Below are 20664 nucleotides of genomic sequence, written 5' to 3'. Positions count from 1 at the left end.
CACTCGACAAATATCTAGCCTACTTCTAAAGGAATGAGGACGAGATACTACTAAGCGACATATGGGTGAGGCCAGCCCAAAACCATCAGCCACCACACTAAGCTCTCACGCTCCTAGCGATAATCGAACCCTCATCTTCCATGTGGAAGAGGTGAAGAACCGACACAAATATCTATATACAATTTTTCTATAATCACAAAACACTTTGATATGCACAAAAGTGCTTGTGCATGTATGTGTGTTTATAGATTTTTGCTATACATGTGGTTCTAAAACTAATGAGGTCCACAGGATGAAAATTCAAAGGGGAATTTTCATTTCAGTGGGAGTTCGGGCAAATTAATAATGCCTAACTCATTGAGAGATTTTTACGGAATTGCATAAATATGGAACGGAGGACAAAAAATTCTCCATACATGAAACTGACCAATTGAAATTTTCCATAAATGAAACGGAGGGAAAACAATTCCCAAAACATGGAGTCAGTTTGTAGTCGAATTTGAATTTGAACCTAAATTGCCCCTTCTATGAACTTAAATTGCACCTTATTTTTTCTAAGAAAGCAGTCAATGAAGCAAATTGGTAGCTAGTAGCATAACTTCACATTTTCAAGTAAAACCAAACAAGAAATTTCAAGTAGCAATTCCTAGAATCTAAAAGCAAAAGTATAAAGTGGACGCTAGAAAACATATACCTTATTTTCTTTATCCTTTCTCTTTCTAAAAGATTATCCAAAAGACACTAATCAATCTCAAAGTACTTTAAAAATTCAAATCTGCAAGTAACCCAGATCCCAAATTTCTCAGGAAATAATGAAAATGATAAGGAGATTGAAGAAATGCTCAAGAAATTGAACACCCAAGAAGTTCATAGAAGGGACAACTTAGGTCTATAGAAAAAACAACTTAAGAAACTCAGATTCGACTACAACCGACTCCATGTATGGGGAATTTTTTTTCCTCTGTTACATGTATGGGAAATTTCAATTGGTCTGTTTCATGTATGGGGAATTTTTTTTCCTCCGTTCCATATTTATGCAATTCCGAAAAAACCTCTCCATGAGTTGGCATTATTTGCCCCAACTCCCATTGAAATGTAAATTTCCCAAAATCCTAATGGACGAAAAGATAGAGTTTTTAAAAATAGAGCCCTTTTGTACTATAGAAAAAATAAACTCCAAAAATTGATAAAGGCGCTCCAAAAAATATAAGAAAGTGGCTTTAGAATTACACTGGTTTGGAGTGCCTGCATCAATTTTTGAAGTGCCAATATCATTTACCTACATATAAATGGGAGGGTGTGGCACATGCCACCTCCAGCTCCAAAAAGAAAAGAATCATTTTACACTAATGGAAATTGATTAGGTATGTATCGGCACAAGAACAACTTGATTTTTACACAAATCTTGATTTTTTACACAGATATTGATTTTTTTAATCTTCATTAGTGTATCGGACGGCTCGGATGTGCCGAACGGGTACTACGTGGGATATACCCACTCGGCACTAAAAAATCTCTTCATTTAAACCTTTTTGGTCTCACGTAGGTCGGACAAGGTTTCCCCGTGGTTTTGGTCTCGTAGTGTGTCAGTCAGTGGATGGCACTATGGAAGTGTAGTGTACTTCGATTGGTTTCACCGAGATCTCACTATCACGGTTAACGTAAAATTGCTATTCGTCTATTGAAATATTTGGCCAATCTCAGGCTCGAAACAGTAGTATTAGGGATACTGCATTTTGTATGGTTTATATTGATCATGGTTTGATTCTTGTGGTCAGGCCGCAGGAAAGTAATTTTTTGCGAATTTCTTAGTTCCGGCATAAAGGGTTTGCCTTAGATTGGACCGGAGTAGGGATTAGTTGAAGTGCGCATAAGCTGGTCCGGACAACCCTAAACATCATTGAACCCAAAAAAAAAAAAAAAGGTAATAGTACCTGCACCTTCTTCCCTACCACCTTCCTAATGATTTTTCTCATAGGTCTTCTGTCATGGGGATATATATAGTAGCATGCAAGGAGCCAATGACTAAAAACAAATAATATGATGATTGATATTAGGACTGACCTAGCCAGCTACCTGCTTTGCGTGTATATACTATACTACTCCATATAGCAATCAGTCAAGACTCGTTGAGGTTTTCTAAACCCTAATATGAGATTAAACACGTTTAATAGCTAAGTTAATTCCTCATTAAGAAGAAAAACAAACATATGTATTATCCAAAGTTTTGGTGTACTATTATTTGGCATGGCACCCTTTTCCCTAACAACCAAACAGGCCATAGCCCCCGTCGCCGGCTCGCCAGCCTCTAGAACCCCAGCCGACATGCATGAATTCTGTTGACTGGTGATGCTGATAATCTTTTTGTTTTTTGATCTTGATGCTGGTAATCCAATTGCCTACTGTTAATTTGCAGTCATTTTCTTTTTGTTTATAATCAGGTGTCCAAATCAACTTACGCACACCTCAACTAGTCCTTGAGGGTTCAATCCCATCCCCACATGCCGGGAGCGCAAAAACTTCAGATGGACTAAGACAGGCCCTAAAGTAGTTAATAGTACCTAGAAGGTTTCGAACTTGAGATTTCAAGAATGGCCGAATTCCTGAGTCTCGGTCAGACCTTGATCACTAGGCCAATTCTTAGGGCACCGAAACATTTTTGTCGTTCAAAGCGCAAAATATACTTCTGCATTAAAATGACCATCTCTCTCTCCCTCATACCCCTCCCCCCCCCCCCCCACACACACAAACACACACACTAAACCATGTTCAAACAATCTCTCTCTCTCTCAATAAACCATGTTCAAACAACCAATAGGTATCGAAGAAAAACATTGGTTTCATCATCATCTAATAGAGAGAATAAAGGACTTACGGTAATAGCTAGATATTGTGACTGAGACGTACGGAGCGGAAGCCATGAGCGATATTGTGATGTCGACCCCCGTTTGACAAATTGAGGGATGGATGGATGGATGGAGAGCTTAGCCTAGCTTGTTAGATCGATCGGTGAAGTTGGTGCAGCAAACGCCTTTCATTTCCATCACCTTTCAAACCCCCATTCCATATATCCCCTGTACTTTTGTCCTTCAATCAAACAACAATTATTATTTATTAGGCCCAAATTTGCCACATCTTACTGGTTCAAGTACTCCTCCACTCGTCCTTAATTGTACCCTATCGTCTGCTTTAGCCGCATAAAGCCTATGACTTCAAGTACTCCACTCATCCTTGCATTGCTGCAGAGAAACAAGCACGTTTAATTGTGAAATTTCAAAGAGCTATGGTGCGCACTAGCTCTCATGACAATAAAAGACCTCGTTCAAAATAAAAGATTCGATTTTGTATATTTTACTGAACTTTTTATTCACCAACCAAGCAATATGAAACTTGTGATCATCCATCCGGATGTCTATTAGGACTGTCTACCGGAGCCCGGTCTCGTAGCCAGCACCATAGCCAGGCTGGGGTCTCACAGAATAATCTCTCTTTGTTTCACCCCGGAGAACGCATCAACACATCAATGGCGTTCGCTAATGCATGCCTTTTGTCCTCTAACCCTTTGTCCTTATTACAGAGAGAGAGAGAGAGAGAGAGAGTAATTACTTCTAGTAGGAGTATTGCCTAAGAATAATTAATGACCTGATTTTGATTTCCCGACAATGCTGGAAAGGTTAATTGAAGACGCAATAAAATTCAGGCTTAACAACAAGAAACAAGATATATGTATATACGGGGCGGTTCCGGAAACACCCAAAAAAACACCTAAAAAAACACCTCATAGTTTCCGATCAAATTTTGATGATCTGAGCCACTCAATGTGATCAGAACGTGATTTTAAGGGTACCCATGAGAAATCAGCAAAAAAAATGACCGGGAAGGGCTTGATCCAAACAGTTTCGAACAATTTTTTATTGAACGGTTCAAATAAAAACTGTTCAAAATCAAGCCTTTCCAGGTCTTTTTTTTTGCTAATTTCTCGCGAGCACCTTTAAAATCACATTCTGCACATATTGAACAGTTCGGATCATAAAAATTTGATCGGGAACTATGAGATTGAGATTTGGAGTGTTTTTTTAAGTGTTTTTTTGGATGTCCCTTGAACTGTCCCCATATATATATATATATATATAGAGAGAGAGAGAGAGAGAGAGAGAGAGGTTCCGGTGAGGGATCTCTCATTTTATTAAAATGCGGAACTCCCCTTCCCGATTGAATTTCGATGATCCGAGCCGCTCAAAGTGATCAGAACGTGATTTTAAGGGTCCTCGAGAGAAATCAGCAAAAAAAATGACCGGGAAGGACTTCATCCGAGCTTTTTTCATTGAACGGTTCAAAAAAAAACTACTCGGATGACGCCCTTCCCGGTCATTTTTTTTGCTGATTTCTCATGGGGACCCTTAAAATTACGTTCTGCACACATTGAACGGTTTGGATTTTCAAAATTTGATCGAAAAATGAAAGTCCCTCCCAATATTTGTTGTGAGAGTGTCATTTTTCTATTTTCTTAAAAGTTAAAAGCATAGCAATTAATCAGAGTGTGGCTCGTTCCATCTCACATTGCAAAAATAATACCCTCCGCCATAACAGGCCTAACATAAAAATTGCGATAAATTCCATAAGAGGTTAGAGCCAATAATTAGTGGGGGAGTGGTACGGGTCACCCCAGGGTCTAATAAAAAGAACCTTATTCTACAGAACACATGTATTTATTTCGATGACTAATCATATGTATTTTGATTGTCACCTTCAATCTGAAATTCTAGGCTCTGCCATTACCGGTCGTAGATGGCATATCACTTAACCCCCTATAAGTTGCATGTAGTACGTGCGTAGCTATACAAACTAGCTAGGAGTAGAATATATTAGTCACGAAACATACAGGAAAAGGAACTATCAAAAGATGTTCCCTTATTCTATGTAGAGCTACACAATTATAGGACCCAAGTTGTCCAAAGGAAACTTAATTTATCATTCTTTTGATGATTCGATGCCATATTTCAAACCTAAAACTCAAATATTTAAATACTCATATAGGAAACTTGGGACAGCAAACTATCCCTATCAATGGCCACACAGAGTCAAACTAGCAACGACGAGATTCGGGTGAAAACTTTAATTTCCTCTCTCTCTCTCTCTCTCTCTCTCTCTCATATTGCTGTCGGCACAAGTTATATTCTCGTTTATAGGTTAAAAGTAAAACAAAAACCCAACCTTGTTCACGAAAGCTAGTGAAAGATTTTCCCTTTGAGAGATTTGTTTCTTAGAGAGAAAATTATTCAGTGCTCATGCCATGGCGAATAATTCTACAGATATAAATATCAACATAACGTTTTACAAGTAGGTCTCCACCTCTTCTATTGGTAATTGGGTGTTCATGTCAATATATGCACCTCAATCAAATTCGGGACCTCAAGTCAAGAAACGGGCCAACCTCAGTGACTTCTTTCTTCCTATCATGCTCCCACCCAACCTACCTCTTGAGAATCCATCCATTCACATTTTACATGTACGTTTCTATATATGAAAAATCACAATGTCCTAGAGTACTATTTTTTCCAGTCACACATTTAACATGGACCTACCACAAAGTGTTTGGGTCTCACGTAACTGTAACTGTGACTAAGAGTGCACTGAATAACTTTTTTTAACGTGCAGGAGAGAGAGAGAGAGAGAGAGAGAGAGAGAGAGAGATTGCTTCTTCAGCCAAGGTTCCTTGTCGGATGGACCACCTCCTCACATCAAAATAAAGGAGAAAATGAGGGTTTAGTTTTAAAAAACGGATAACTGATGTCACATTGAAAGTATTATATGATTAGAAATAATGATTGTTTTTAGTGTCAGCTAAACAACTGATTTGCTTGTTCCTTTGGGTTTCTACCCAATCCAATCTAAACTCTGGACTTTATTATATAATCTTCTCTCAATTACCACGCACTTGTCCTTTTTCCGGTGTTTCAATTCCCATGCACAAAACCCACGTCTAGTCATACGTACGTACGCAAGTACCCTCAAAGAGTTCACTTATATATAATACCCTACATCAAAAACACGAACTGTACAATCCCACAATGTTTTGGGTTTAGGAATTAAGCTCCAAGTTCGAGGCGTGCGGATGACGCAATCCAGCCGTCACCTACTAGCCCTTGGTGGGTTCCTCACGTACAAGACCCGTCACGGGTCTAGAGTTCCTAGAGTCAATGCACAGGAAAAAATTACTACTCGTATATATTGCCAGGGATCCCCTGCTCGGCCCTTGAGCTGAGAGAAATTCATTAGATACATGCATCACTGTTTTATTTTCGTTTAATAAAACTCTCAAATGTTGGCCAACTTCAAGGACTTCTAGCAATTTCATTGGAACCTTCAAGGCATCTGGGAACCTACAAGGCATCAGGGTGTTTCTCTTTTAAGAAGAAAAAAGCAACTTCATCTTAAGCAAGAAAATGAATACTGTATGTCCAATTCCACTACCTCATTCAAGTTTTTCCTTCAAATGAACGTTGGTACACGTATAAGCTTATACATATTCATAGGTACACTCAGCTTCCTATGAGGCCGCCCTCAAATAAGCAAAAGTACGGACGTTGCTGGCAGCCGTCATAAATGGTTTATGACCATCAGCAGATCTGGACCATTAAAATCACAATTCAATGATTGCTAGCAACGTCCGCACTTTTGCTTATTTAAGGGCACCCTCAGAGGAAGCTGAGTGTTCATAGGTATATATGAAATTATTATGAGATATATATATATATACGTACACTCCAGGTTCACGACCCTAATCAAATTGAATACTGTCATGTTCATATTTGACTCGTTCATTAAACGTGCCTATGATTGAGGCTTAGATTTTGTTCATTAAGTAGACAAATTAAACACAAACGAACATTTATCAAGTCGAGCTTCGAACAATTCACAAACTGCTCAATTAATTTACAGCCTTATGTGTGACACTGACAGTTGCACTGGGCATCATTAGGAACTTTATTAAACAATTGCAAATTAAGGGCAGCATTACACTATTAAATACAGCAACAAAGAGCCCACCAAAGATACTAAACACTGTACTAAGAAATACTACTATTTTCATCTCGTACACGTGAAGAGTATTAATTGGTGATCATAATGTAGAGCAAAATTCCAACTTCACCCTTCTCAACAACAAATAGCCCAACAACCCTAATTGACATTTGAATAATTAAAATGTGTGGGGACAGGGGAAAATCTATGCTAATTTCATCGTATCTTTACCAGTTCAAATGACAGTGAAATGTCAAAAGAGGTTCCTTTTATATTACAGCACTCAAAGTTAGCAGCCTAGTGGTCTTTTTTTTCTTTTCTTTTTTGAACGGCGCCTAATGGTCTGCACTTGCAGTTAAACCCAAAGAATCACATAGTAACTCTTTTGGTATTCATTTTGAATATTTATCGGAGAACAAATCAGCATCTGTTACTGTTCAATAATATGATACAGTACCTAGCATGGATGGTATCTAAGATGGGTGCATAGCTGATATGGGGGAGCGGTGTGTAGCTTATATCTACCCACAAGGCCGTTGCAATAGTTAGAGAGCATGTGAGGTGTTGAGCTCAGTCTGAGATACCAACTATACTGGGTACTGTATCATAATGTCGAGTATTGAGCAATAGGTATCAAGAATCAAAGTCATGAATTTCGTAAAATTCCAAGACAGTTCAAGAGTAATAGGCGGCAAATGCACAATATGATATTTCCACTCTAAACAATATATTGAGGTATACTAGTTGATCAGGAGGCAAGAAAAAAGATATCCCCTGGCCGATGGATGATATATACTACACAAGGCTTCAAAACGGCCGATACAATACGTACGTATTCATACTTGTCAAGATCTCAGGCCTTCAATCATGTTTTTGCAATATTGGCCTACACATTACTGTATCCAAGGAAAGAACCACAGGGATAAGTGACAACGGTCGCACCCCTACCACTTTGTGAAAACATGCTTACAGTACAAGTACTTAGTTTATTCAGGGACATTATAGACCCGCCATTCATAGGTTAAAATTCTGGTTTTATCCCTGCCATATCAGGGACACTAGTACATGTCCCGATACGACGATTCAAAACCTCGGCATCAACTGGTGGCATCTAAAAATCTTCTTGTTATGTCATGAAGACTAGTCTAGAACTTGATTTCTTCTCTAACCAAACTTGGACAAATGGTCATCAATAAAATTTCAAAAAGAAACAATGTTCAAACCTTCTCAATGACTCCTCATTTTGTATGACTAAACCGATGCCCAGTTTTCCCAACCGTTATAACCAGCATCAGGGACTAGGAATAGTTTATCACTTAGTACATATACAATCAGGGAGCAATACATTATAAAATGATACACACTGGGTTAATGTATGTACGCTAAAACATAAACAAAACCTGTATCAAACATTTGTGCTCTACTAAATCATTGTTTTAGGAACCAACCACTACCTTCTTATTTGTTGGCTTAACTTCTATCGGCAATGACATCAGGTTTAACAGCTAAGGACAATGAAAGACAATGAGTTTGATAGTTAACCATTATATATTATCCTATACAAATAAATAATGCAAGTTGATATAATCTTTGCTTAGTTGACAGTCTTATTCAAGATTTAAATCATTTGTTTAGAGAGAACAGCAGGGTCTCAGTCTCAGACAACCAGAAACATTACCAACCTGACATATGACTTCCGTTCGCATTGGGAAGTTTTCATTCACACATTGATTCTTTCTTTCTTTTTCCTGATAACTGAATGTTCGGGCCAGCTTGCGCACACCTCGACTAATTCCGGAGCCCTAAAGGTAATGACTAGGCAAACCCTTCAGTGGCCCCAAGGTTTGGAATGTTTGACCTCCGTAGGATTCGAACATGCAACCTCATGGAGGGCAAACACATTGTTTGCTTTCTCATGCTCACTTGGCCAAACCCCTAGGGGTTATTCACACAACGATTATTATCATCTGAACTATTGCAATGGTGCAATATTCATTATTAACACGTCTAAAAGCACCTCATGGAGGGCAAGCACATTGTTTGTTTTCTCATGCTTACTTGGCCAAACCCCTAGGGGTTATTCACACAACGATTATTATCATCTGAACTATTGCAATGGTGCAATATTCATTATTAACACGTCTAAAAGCTCAGTTAACCCGTAAAAACCAGGGGTAATGCCTTATTTTCTGAACATGCCCCAGCATGTGGGTCATACTCTTCTACATAACGAGACTAAATACTTGCAAATATAGCACAAGCGGCGGTGACGTTAAAACCAAGAAGCTGTACATGTTCTAATACTATGCTAAATTGTTATCCACCAACTCATCCAAATATTTATGCTGTTAGAGGAAAACCAAACTCCAATATCAGTAATAAAACTTCTTTGTTGATAGAAGAAAAAACTCTGTTGAGAGAAAAGAAGCACAACATTTACTACATCAAGAAACTATCGAAATGGAAGTGTACAATGTCCACAATTATAACCGTGTCATATATAGATTTCTCGGTAATGCCTAAATAAAGAAAAGAGAAGGTGGGTTCATACTTTTAGACAATGGTAACTTTATCAACTCATTCATCATTTTGGCAAAACGTGATTCACCGAAAAGAAATTCATGTGGTTTTTGATCCCTCTTTGTCTAATGTGGATCATTTGGCGGGAAAGAAATTCGAGATGCTTTGATGGGGTGGAAAAAGCTTTATTTAGAATCAAAAGTTTTTTGGTGAATAGTTTGTTTAGTTAGGACAAGAGAGAATGTAATCTTTCTCTTAACTAATTTTTAGATTGGTTTGAGCTTTTCTTTTCTCTTGGAAGTGTATAGGGCCTTTTTGTCTCATGACCTATTTGTATACGGGCGGCATTCCCTTAATACTTTCATCTATATAAATATTTACTTATCAAAAAAAAAATTCATGTGGTAAAGGAACGTCAAATAAAATAAAAAGATCGTGCACATAATGCATCCACAGATGAAGCAAACACGAAGTTGAGAGGTACTAACCAAACAGTAGACGAGCCAGAAATCTTCCAACGAGTTAAAGCAAAAAGATGTAGTCTTTCCATCTGCAATGGAAACTAAAAATTATTCGTAGAAATAAGCAACGAAGTGATACAATGAGTTATATCAGTACTATGTCAACATTTCAGATCTCGAGACTTCACAATGACTATATAAATCCCCGGAAAGGAGAAATTGAAACGCCCTAATTGCTCCTGCTACAGTTGCTCAGCGTTTTAAAGTTACTCTAGGGGAATGATATTCTACTCGATAGACAATTCCTCAAAATATCATACTTTTCTCCATCGTCTGATACAGTGTCGTAATGTATATTCACTTCTCTAGAGCAAGGATCCAGGGTTCATTGACAATTTGGCATCACTTCATAACTACATATAGTGGGTATCAAAGTCCAATGGTGTCCAAGTTTCCAAATCTCCCCAAGTAGGATTTGAACCAACAATGAATCATTTGACAGCTGATCACTCTCACTGATCTATTTATGGGGGGAAATAAAAGATTAGGCCTCATAGAGGTCAATTCCCGTTCTTAAGCCATGACCAATCTCAGTTGTTTTGTATCTTAAAGTTTTGAGACATATAAGCCTTTCAAGTAGTATTTGAACCTAAGACGAATAGATAAAACAGAGACTGATGCGCTACTAAGGTGACACCAACTGACAGCTCTATCATTGATCTAGGTATTGAGGAAGGCATGAAGATCAGATTTCAAAGAGTTCAACTTCATTCTCAACCCATGACCACTATGAATTTGATGTGCAACTTAATGTTTTGAGACAAAACAGCATCCATACTTTCGTCAACTATCACAATCTGGTCATCTTTTTCCATTTCACCATACAAATAAAAACCCTCGTATAGACAAGAAAAAAGTACATTTGAATCAAACATATAAAGGTTTATTGAGATTCAAATGCTAAAGAAACAAGAAACAACTAATTAAAATGAGCCCACCACGATGTAGCAGTACCTACTTGTCAAGTTTCCCCACCATATTTACCAACTGCTTTTTTTTCCCCCTCTGTCGTAGGTAGTGACCCTAGTCTCCATAGCCTATGTTCAATAGAATCAATCAGTGCAATAATTGCATAGGAACTAGGCCAATTGATTAGCTATAATCTTCCAATTATGTAGCGGTAACGCAATAACTACCCCACTATTTAAAAGTTTTAGGCTTACAAATGCCATTTTCTAATTCTACTTGTGATGAAGTGTTATATTAACAGTGGACCACCATAAAACTAGTATTATCCTAAATAGTATGGTCCCGTGCACTTATCCTATTAATTATCACATCGATCCACGAACCCAAATTTCTAATGATCCTAAAATATGCTTGATTGAGATATATAATTAGAAACAATATGAGACACACGTACCCAGTAGAACTACATCAAGAAAATATGCCAGAAAAGGTGAGCTCATATGGTACTGGATGTATTAAGTTACTGATTCCCAAATCAGAGTAGATTTTAAATTAGGATATATGTACATGTAGGTGAAAAAACAATATTTATCATGGATTCCTATTCGTAGGTGTTGACCATTCCATTTCCAGGAACACAAAACCTTTAAAGCACAAAAACTGTAACCCTCGATTATGTTTAAATCAACAATTAATACAAACACAAATCGCACAAATACACAAGAACCAATTTAGTGGTTTGTTTACAATTCCATTGCTACTTCCCCCTTTTCAGAACTAGCAAGAAAGTATGTTTCTGACAAGAATTGATCTTGGCAGGAAAAGGATTATCAGATCGGACATCGTTATTTTAAGAGAGTTCCTATTAGAAGAACCAATTAATTACTCTAATTAGACTTCCACCTTATATCAACAGCTACAGTAGGTAATCAGAGGGGAAGAAAGCATCAAATCCTCCCAATATCTGTTGACCAAGCCATTTTCCAATATCAAAAACCCAAGTCTCTTATGTTCTGCTAACTGCTCACATCAAATGCTTCCAATATTCATCTTTAAATAAGAAAGAGTTAGGTATGTTCTATAACACCTATACTAGAGTTCACTTATATGACGTAAAAATTATGGGAGTGCCTATCTATACAAATATAAGATGCTCCAACCAGTTATTCAGTGGTTCTAGGGCACCGCGGACACTCTCTTCAGCACATATTCATGTGGGACCCACACACTACTCTTGTACGCCACCTAAATATGTGGGTTATGGAAGGGGTTGGGGCACCACAAGGAGCACCCAAGGACTTTACATTACGCACGGCGCTAGTCCTTTAGAGTCTTTAGAGCAGCGGTTTTGTTTTCATTGCAACTTTGAGTTTTGTATTAGGTACATAATCACTTCATTGACTTCTAGCCTAGGTAATACATTGAAGTAACAACAGAAATTGAACCCGAATAAACACATGCAAGCAAATTTTTTGAACTATTCGTCCATTTTTTTTCTTTAGTTTTCTTTTGTTAAATTTCAAATTACTGACATCAAAGTGACCAAAAGGTTCACCCCGGAAACAAGTTATCTATATTGAGCTTTCTAATTATTATTCTGCACGTATTATCCAATTATGTATCCAATTAACCTCTCTTAGTGTTTGGTAAGCAGATAACCAGTTAAAAGAATCTAGATAAACTAATTCTTTGACGAATTTTGACTAATTCCGCGTCAAGAAACAAAATTTGGTGAAGTGGTTTTTGTTCCATGCACTGCAGCAACAAGCCCACAACAACAAATGGGAACACACAAGAAGTGGCTTATGGGCCCCGTTTTAAAGTCTTCATGAAGGCCAATCCGACACAACAGCCCAAACCAAATCAAATCCGAAACTAAATTGGGCCTACATACCAATACCACTCAATTTTTCCTTGCCAAGGAATTTGACCCAAATCAAAACAAACCTGAGGTGATGTGGGCCTTGAAGAACTGGGCCCAAATCAGCATAGGTGGGCCTAAACCTAGTTAAGACTTCTCCTCAAACATCATTGCTGAATCGGAAGCGGGAATACTATGATAAATTCTCCACAAAGGGAGTGAATTAGTACACACTTGTAATAAGATCAAGCCGGTCGTAACACGGCCAGACTACGAATGGCTGCTAGACAAACATCTGAGCAACACAAACTCCTTTTGGCCTTGCCAATGACATTACTATCTTACTCTCGAATCCAAGACTCTATAGTGATGCATATTGTAGAGAGTAACATGCTCACTTCATGGTGACGCCCGAAATGAAAACGCCGCTGAAAACAGTTCAAAGGCATTTACACAAGGTCTTCATTTCTATCCAATACACTGTACGATCCAAGCACAACAGACTCAAAGAAACCTAGGTCTATACACAATCAAACGCCTAACCTTACCCTCATAACAAGTAGTGATTTGCATTAGGGGTGATACCAGTCCGGTTTGGACGTATATTTGGGACCAAACCGGACATCTCGGTTTGGAGAAGTATAAACCGGAACCAGTCAAAACTAGTCCGGTCCGGTTTCATTTGGTTTGTCTGGTTTTTGTCCGGTTTATCCAAATTGGTCGGTTTCCTTGCATTGGCTCAATTTCATGCCAAGCCCAACAAAAAAACCCAATTACGGCCAACAAAAAACTCAATTCAAACCCAATTACCCTACAACCCACCACTGCCAACACCACAACTACTCCCACCGGCACCGCAACAACCCATCGACGCTTCGCCACTACATCCCTTACCACTATTGCCGTCCATTAAGATCTGATCCTCACCATCACCGCAACAACCTGCACCATTGCTGCCATCAACAGTCAATGCCAGCACTGCGCTCCATCTCAGATCAAATCTGAGTTTGGGGTTTCAAACAAAATGAAACCAAAAAAAACAACAGAGAGATGGAAGGGGAAAAGGAAAGAGAAGAAGGGAGGGAGAGAGAGAGTCACTCTGTTCAGCTCAGAACTTCGTCATCGCGACATGTTGAGGGGTAGGTTTAGAGTTTGGAATTGGATGAAATGAGGGCTGGCCGGGTAGTGGGTACCGTAGTTTTAAGATGTATATATATAACCGGTCCGGTCCGGCTTTTAAGCCACAGGAACTGGAGACCGAACCAATTTTGAAATGGGGAGAAAACAGAAACCAGGACCGAACCGGTAAAAAAAAAAAGGAAGAAAAACCGGCTGGTTCAGTCTGGTCCGGTTCCGGTTTTTTAGTTTTGACTGTCACCTCTAATTAGCATCACATTTTAAATTGTCAGACTACGTAACAGTATCATCCCTTTGTAGCGGTATCGAAAGTATCCAGAGACACATACCAGCAATTTGGTCGTGCGGTCATGAATACCTAAAAATCACGGAGGGCGAAGAGAGTTACAGCAATCGAATAAACTTATCAGCCGTGAACATTTATGTATAGGCATTCACCCAATACGCAAGAGATTTTCATTTATAACCTGGCAAAACAGCATCTGAAGCCAAAAAACTGAGACAAATCAGCCAATATGCCTGGCCAACATTAAGAACCATTTTGGCAGCTGATTCCCAATATAAACAGGTTCTCCCATGACAAAAGATAACGACATGCACATCAGATAATCACGTAAAAGATGCAGCTTTTCTTTTTTCTTTCTGACGAAGACAATAAAGCTAAAAGATGCAGCTTAGCAAAAAAAGTTTATGCAATAGAAGGCTCACATTGTCAAAGTTATTTAGCAATGCTAATCAAACTCATCAAAGTCTGGACCTCAAATAAATTATGCCTTGACAAACGCATAGAAATCAAGATTGACTTTTCATGGCAATATCAGCAATGAAAAACTTTGCAGGTTTCAAATGTATTTTAAACAATCAAGAGAAGTTCTTTTACGGTTCCTTATAACAATATCTCAACAGAAACCACGAGAACGTACCTCTAGTGTATAGTGATTGTTAGCTTAATCTTCACGAATCTAGGCGTGTCAAAAAAAAATGAGACAAATTCACAGCAAACTTCCAAGAATCAGCGACATAACACACGCGCACACGCAGAGAGAGAGAGAGAGAGAGAGATGCCATCTCCCTCAAGTCTCTTGGGGAATTTTCTGGTTCTCATAATATAGCAACAAGAATCTGGTCAAAGGTTCTAAAATGTAATGCAGCTTTGTGGAAAGCTGAACATGACACAGTGGTAGTTGGTAGGATTTCCGTCCTAAACAATACTATCATAGCAGGACTTTTAGAGATCACCTTTGTGCTAGCTTTAAGTTAATTTGTATATTAAGACATTATTTTCTAATCCAGGGGCCATTCAGATTACAGGAGACAACATGGTTTCGAAGGGAAATTTATTGTTCACTACTAGTGCAATGCTCAACAAAATTGAATTGGGTCTTTAGACCTGCCCTCTCTGATGCCATTTGGCTTTGATTTGGGAGCATGGTTCCGCAGCAAAACAGGTATGGGGGGCCGCTATTTCAGTGGTATTCTGAGAGCAGCCACTTTGTGCATATTGCCGAAGGTTAGGCCTGTCTCTAATCCTCCCCACTCATACCCCCAATGATTGGGGACTACGTGGATTCTGTTGTTGTTGTTGTAGTACTAGTGCAATGCTCCACACCAATCACCAATTAACACTTCGTATGTGGAACAAAACACCAACTTATTTCCAAACCAACTAGGACCATATGTAGACAAAAATTGTGGGCCCTACTCTATAAACTAGTCATGCTCATGTTGGAAATTGTTTGACAATGCCCTAGAAACATCCACTAACTTCTCGTTCCGAAATGCCATCAATATACGAAAGGGAAAAAATAGACAACTTTTCCTATCCCTGTTTTTCCCCTTCTTTTGTCCTTCCTCTTCACAAATCGGAGATCCAAAAACAGCACAAGAGAAAAGAAGATTGCCAATTCAGTCATACAACAATATGCCGATTCAGAAATTTTTAAAAAAGAATGTTTCCCTGCCAATATTGATGCTGACATTTTTTGCTGGATGATGTGCAAGTCTACGGGGTCATGCAAAGATACACAAGCAATCCTAAAACAAGCATTATAGCCAGGCTGGAAAGTCTTCAGATCCAAAACATATAATTAGCAGAGGGTGGTTGAAAGAGTACAATTTTCCTATTACCAACCCAACATTTTGACCATGGAACAAGTGCTTCAAAGAAACCACATGCAACAGATCAGATACAGACTTCAAACATAGATCTCAGAATTATATAAGGATTGTAATCACACCATCAAGAGAATCTTTGATTTTATCTACCGTAAAACTGTATTAGGTCACAAATTAAGGCTGGCGATGCCCCTATTTCTAAGATTAGGCTTACTTTAATACTACTGTTACCACTGATGCTATTAAAGTCAAAGCTATTGTCAAGTCTATCATTTCTATCCCATCCCAAAACAATTTTCAGCAATATGCATAAAGTCTTAGTACAAGACTATAAGTGATTTGGAGTGGCCAATTAAACCTAGACATCTTTCTTAAAAAGTCTGCACAGATTTATTAATGTAATTTGGTATGGATTCTGTCACTGTCGAAGACAAATTCAGTGGCATGCTACCTGTTTTCCACAAGCTGATTGGGAGCAGAAAATTGTTCACCTAACTCACCAGACAATTTGAGATGTGAATTTGAAAATTATTTGGACACAATGCTAGTTTGTCAATGTGTTCAGCGGTGTCCTGCTATCCAGTTTCGATATCTCAGTTGCTTGAAGTCACAAACTCGAGTTTCCCACATATAGCACACATTTGAGTGCTTGCACGTTCCAATGAAATCTCAGTAATCAGTTCAATCTATGTTTCGCCTAGATCAGAATCTGTCTCACTTTCATATTCGACATTCTACCTAGGGGTCTACTCAATGCATGAAAGGGTCGATAGGTCATTTAGCTGAGGAAATATACTCCTTGACAAAGCATTATGGCGAAAACAAAGTCATGTAAACAACATGAAAGATTTGCAACAAAAAGCCTCTTTTGGAATGGTGAGGTTTATTATAGTTTAGGTCATCTTTGCCTTTTCACCAAAGCAATGCTATTTCTATATATTTCTCCCCTTCTGTTCAGACTGTTTTGGGGGACCTTCCCGTATTGCTACAAAAGGTACATCTTTGTATTATGTCTACTTTAGGAATGGTTATAACCAATCCAGTTGGGGATGACTAATGTTCCATGAATCTGATTTCTTTCACATACATCACACCTTGGTTCAAACTCAATTTTCTCAGCACCAACAAAAAAACATAATTTAATTGGGCATGAGTCCTACTGTTAATGTTACAAAGTTCTTAGCTGCATCAACAGTCAATCAATGTTCTTGTTCAAATACTTGATGCAAAATTTTAGAGGTAAGAGGAAACATACGCACATCCCCGACACGCCTCAATCATTTCTCCTTCTTCCTTTCGTTCTTGTGGTCTCTAAGTTGAGGCTATCGATACAACAGTATTTCCAAAACTTTATGACACCCCTCTTCTTTCTGCAGTCTCACATTATGAGCATTTATTTTGCAAGTCCCTAATCATAATTCTTTTTCATGTGTCTTTTGGTTCAGCATGTTTCGTTTGTCTTCCTAGACTAGAGCGCAGTGAGTCAACGCATGCTCTGTTCGGCGTGTTTTCTTAAGGTAAGACAGAGATTATAAGTGCCAAATACATTTCTCGTCATCATATTTTTCTTGAGCATATCCCAGTTCCCATTGTTTACATGTACGTTAAAAAACCTCACCTGTGGTCCTGTCTCCAAAGCAAATCTGATAATTGTCGATCACTTTCCCGTAAATGTCTCTTGCTAGGGCCTAGGAGTCCACTTATATCCTTATTGTTACTGAGCTTCATTCTTTACCACGAGTTTCATCCCCGCCTAACTCTTCAGGTATCATATTTTTCGCTCAGTCTATTCTCTAAGGTTATCCACCAGCTTCAACTCTCCGTTTGCATTTGTGGATGAAGATCATCTACAAATGTGCCGTCCCCTGAACCTTAATAATGCATCCAGCATTACATAGCATAAATTGATCATCTAGTACCCTCAACAATCAGCATGAAACAGTGTCTGCCCCCTAGATCTTTTCTACACCATACCCCTTTGTACCTATATGTTACATAAACTCAGCAAATAACCGGTGTTGCCAATCTTCGGATATTGGGCTATGAGTCCAAAGCTAGCATGGGTACAACATCCTGAACACATATTTGTGTTGGCTATTATACAATCTTACTCATAAAATATCGTAAATCATTTGAAATGTAGTTAACAAATCAAAATGGACTAAGAAAATCCTCCTATTTGCAATTCGAATTTCCATCCACATAAAAGCCACAATTCAAGAACGTTCCTTCTCTAGCTAATATAATCATAATCCGATCAAGTTCCAATCACAATCCTGCCAGATGTTTAGTACCCAAACTCCAGAGAAACGAAAGATTGGTCTAAACATCAAATATTACACAGTTAGTACGAACCAAGCTATTTTCCAGATAAAATGCTACTGGTGGAATTCCATGACCAATAAAGGTACACAACTTGCAATTCAAAAATGATGCAACACAATCCTGCCAGATGTTTAGTACCCAAACTCCAGAGAAACGAAAGATTGGTCTAAACATCAAATATTACACAGTTAGTACGAACCAAGCTATTTTCCAGATAAAATGCTACTGGTGGAATTCCATGACCAATAAAGGTACACAACTTGCAATTCAAAAATGATGCAACACCCAAAATATTTCGTCAACGAAGAAAATGAAATACCCAGAGAGGTTACTTGTCTGAACTCACAATAGTTACTCTGCCAATCCACTCACTTTCCGGCAAAATCGACCAATTCGGAGACTGCGCAGCTTTCAACCACCGAAAATCATCCACATTTGCCCAATTCCCCGTCTCCTCATCAAGATTTGACTCTTTCAGATCCCTCTCAATCCCATCATACCCCAAACAATACGGTGCAAACCTCACACCACTACAGTCCTCAATTATCGGCCTGCTCCTTACCCTCAGGTAAAAATCACTTCCCCTAGCACGATGAATCCTAATCTGATGCGACGCCAACACAAACACGCACCCCTCCACTTCCTCAATCAGAACCGAACCAAACACCGGCCCCACATACACCTTACAATCCCTCAACTTGTGAACGAACAGCGCCCTCAAACAACCAGTCAATCGCACCTCACACGAACTCAACCCCGTTAACGAAAATTCCCCCATTTCCAACCCATTAAATTCCCTCACCAAAACCTCATTTTCCCTGTCCTTAAACCCCGGCGAGTCCCAAACCCTAAAACTCGGTTTTTCCTCCAACTCAGTCACCCGAGATTCAGATTCGATTACGTTCACAACACTACTAGGAGCCTTCTTTTCCCTATCCTTAAACCCCAGCAAGACCCCAACCGTACAACTCGGTTCCCCCGAACCGTGAAATTCGGTTTTTCCGGATTCAATTGCGTTAACAACGCTACTAGGATCCTTCTTGTTTCTAAAAGAGAACCGTTTTTTGGGGACTATATCAGAAGCGAGGGTATCTAGGGTTTGTTTGAGGCTCGAGACGGCTTCGAGACAGGTTCGGACTTCGAAGGAGGGCAGGGAGTAGGAGTTTTCGGCGACGAGCTTCTCGAGGTGGGAGATCGAGGTGGAGATCTTCTCGAGGTTGGATTTGAGAGCGGGGTTGGTTTGGTCGGTGGACTGGCGACGGAGGAGGGAGATGTTGGACTCGATGGAAAGTTTGGATTGAGAGAAGAGAGAGAGGAAGGAGTGAGTGGAGTCGAGAGAGGTGGGATCGGGCTGGCGAGAGAGCGACTGCAGGTGGCGGTTGGAGAGGCGTTCGAGCATGGCGGCGTGTTTGGGGTGCGCGGCGGGGGCTAGGGCGGGGGCTGGTGGGTCGTCTAGGGTTTCGGTGGAGGCTTGGTTACCTTCTTCTTCGCCTTCCATTGCTGTGCAGATCGGGGGAAAAAAAAGTGATGGTGTGTGGAGAATCCGGAGAAGCGGGTAACGTTTAGATCCCAAGCGTGGTTTCAATAAGCGCTTTAATCGTGGTTTGGGGATCCAGGCCCCTGGCCTGACAATAAGTCAGTCTACGCAGACAATCTATGCCCCTAGGAGTCTCACATAAATGATCCAAATCGTTCATTAAATTTAAAATATTTTTTTATAGATTTTCGTGAAAAATTAACTCAATTCAATATCTATAAGTGTTCGATTTAATTATCTAACTTTTCATTATCTGAGAATCTGAATGAAAATTTAGATGATTAGATCGAAAACCTGTAGGTATTAGATTGAGCTGATTTTTTGCTGAAACCCTTAAAAAAATATTTTACATTTAATAAACGGCTCAGATCATTTGTGTGGAACCTGTAATGGAACTCACAGCACAATCTATGCACAAATTGTTTGTGTGGGTAGCAGTGTTGCCGGCCTAATCGTAAGGAGATGTTTGATCTTAGTTTTGAATTGGACAATTTTGGTCTATTTTTCCAATCGGGTCCTTCCGATTGGAGTATTCTCGGCATATATGATATACCTCATACCTGCCCAGCACAAGGGCATGCTTGTAATTTCAGTCTGTTTTATGTACTGTTCACGCAAATTTAAATTTATTTTAGTGGATTTTCTTACTTTTTGACAATTCCGTCTGTGTCTCAATTTTCAATATTCCTCTTCTTGTTTTCCGTCCTTTAGTGCAA

The 20664-nt window shown here is 39.1% G+C and overlaps 1 protein-coding gene across 4 annotated transcripts; it reads right to left on the bottom strand.

Moving 5' to 3' along the window:
- Positions 1-6816: 6816 nt before the first annotated feature.
- LOC131302484 (tubulin-folding cofactor C) lies at positions 6817-20018 on the bottom strand. Of its 4 annotated transcripts, none has more exons than XM_058329151.1 (3): positions 18758-20017; positions 10032-10093; positions 6817-8958 (listed from the first exon to the last, which is right to left on the bottom strand). In XM_058329151.1, exons 1-3 carry the CDS (start codon positions 19907-19909, stop codon positions 8943-8945), a joined length of 1230 nt encoding a protein of 409 aa, XP_058185134.1. In that variant the 5' UTR covers positions 19910-20017; the 3' UTR covers positions 6817-8942. The 4 variants fall into 4 exon arrangements, with proteins under 4 accessions (XP_058185134.1, XP_058185133.1, XP_058185136.1 ...); XM_058329153.1 differs by lacking the exon at positions 6817-8958 and adding an exon at positions 14301-14329 and having other exon boundaries at positions 10078-10093; positions 18758-20016; XM_058329150.1 differs by lacking the exon at positions 6817-8958 and having other exon boundaries at positions 9938-10093; positions 18758-20018.
- Positions 20019-20664: the final 646 nt, after the last annotated feature.

Source organism: Rhododendron vialii, chromosome 10a (genome assembly GCF_030253575.1).
Source record: "Rhododendron vialii isolate Sample 1 chromosome 10a, ASM3025357v1".
NCBI lineage: Eukaryota > Viridiplantae > Streptophyta > Magnoliopsida > Ericales > Ericaceae > Rhododendron > Rhododendron vialii.
The sequence above is the reverse complement of the archived record's forward strand: the minus strand, read 5'-3'. Positions and strand labels throughout refer to the sequence as shown.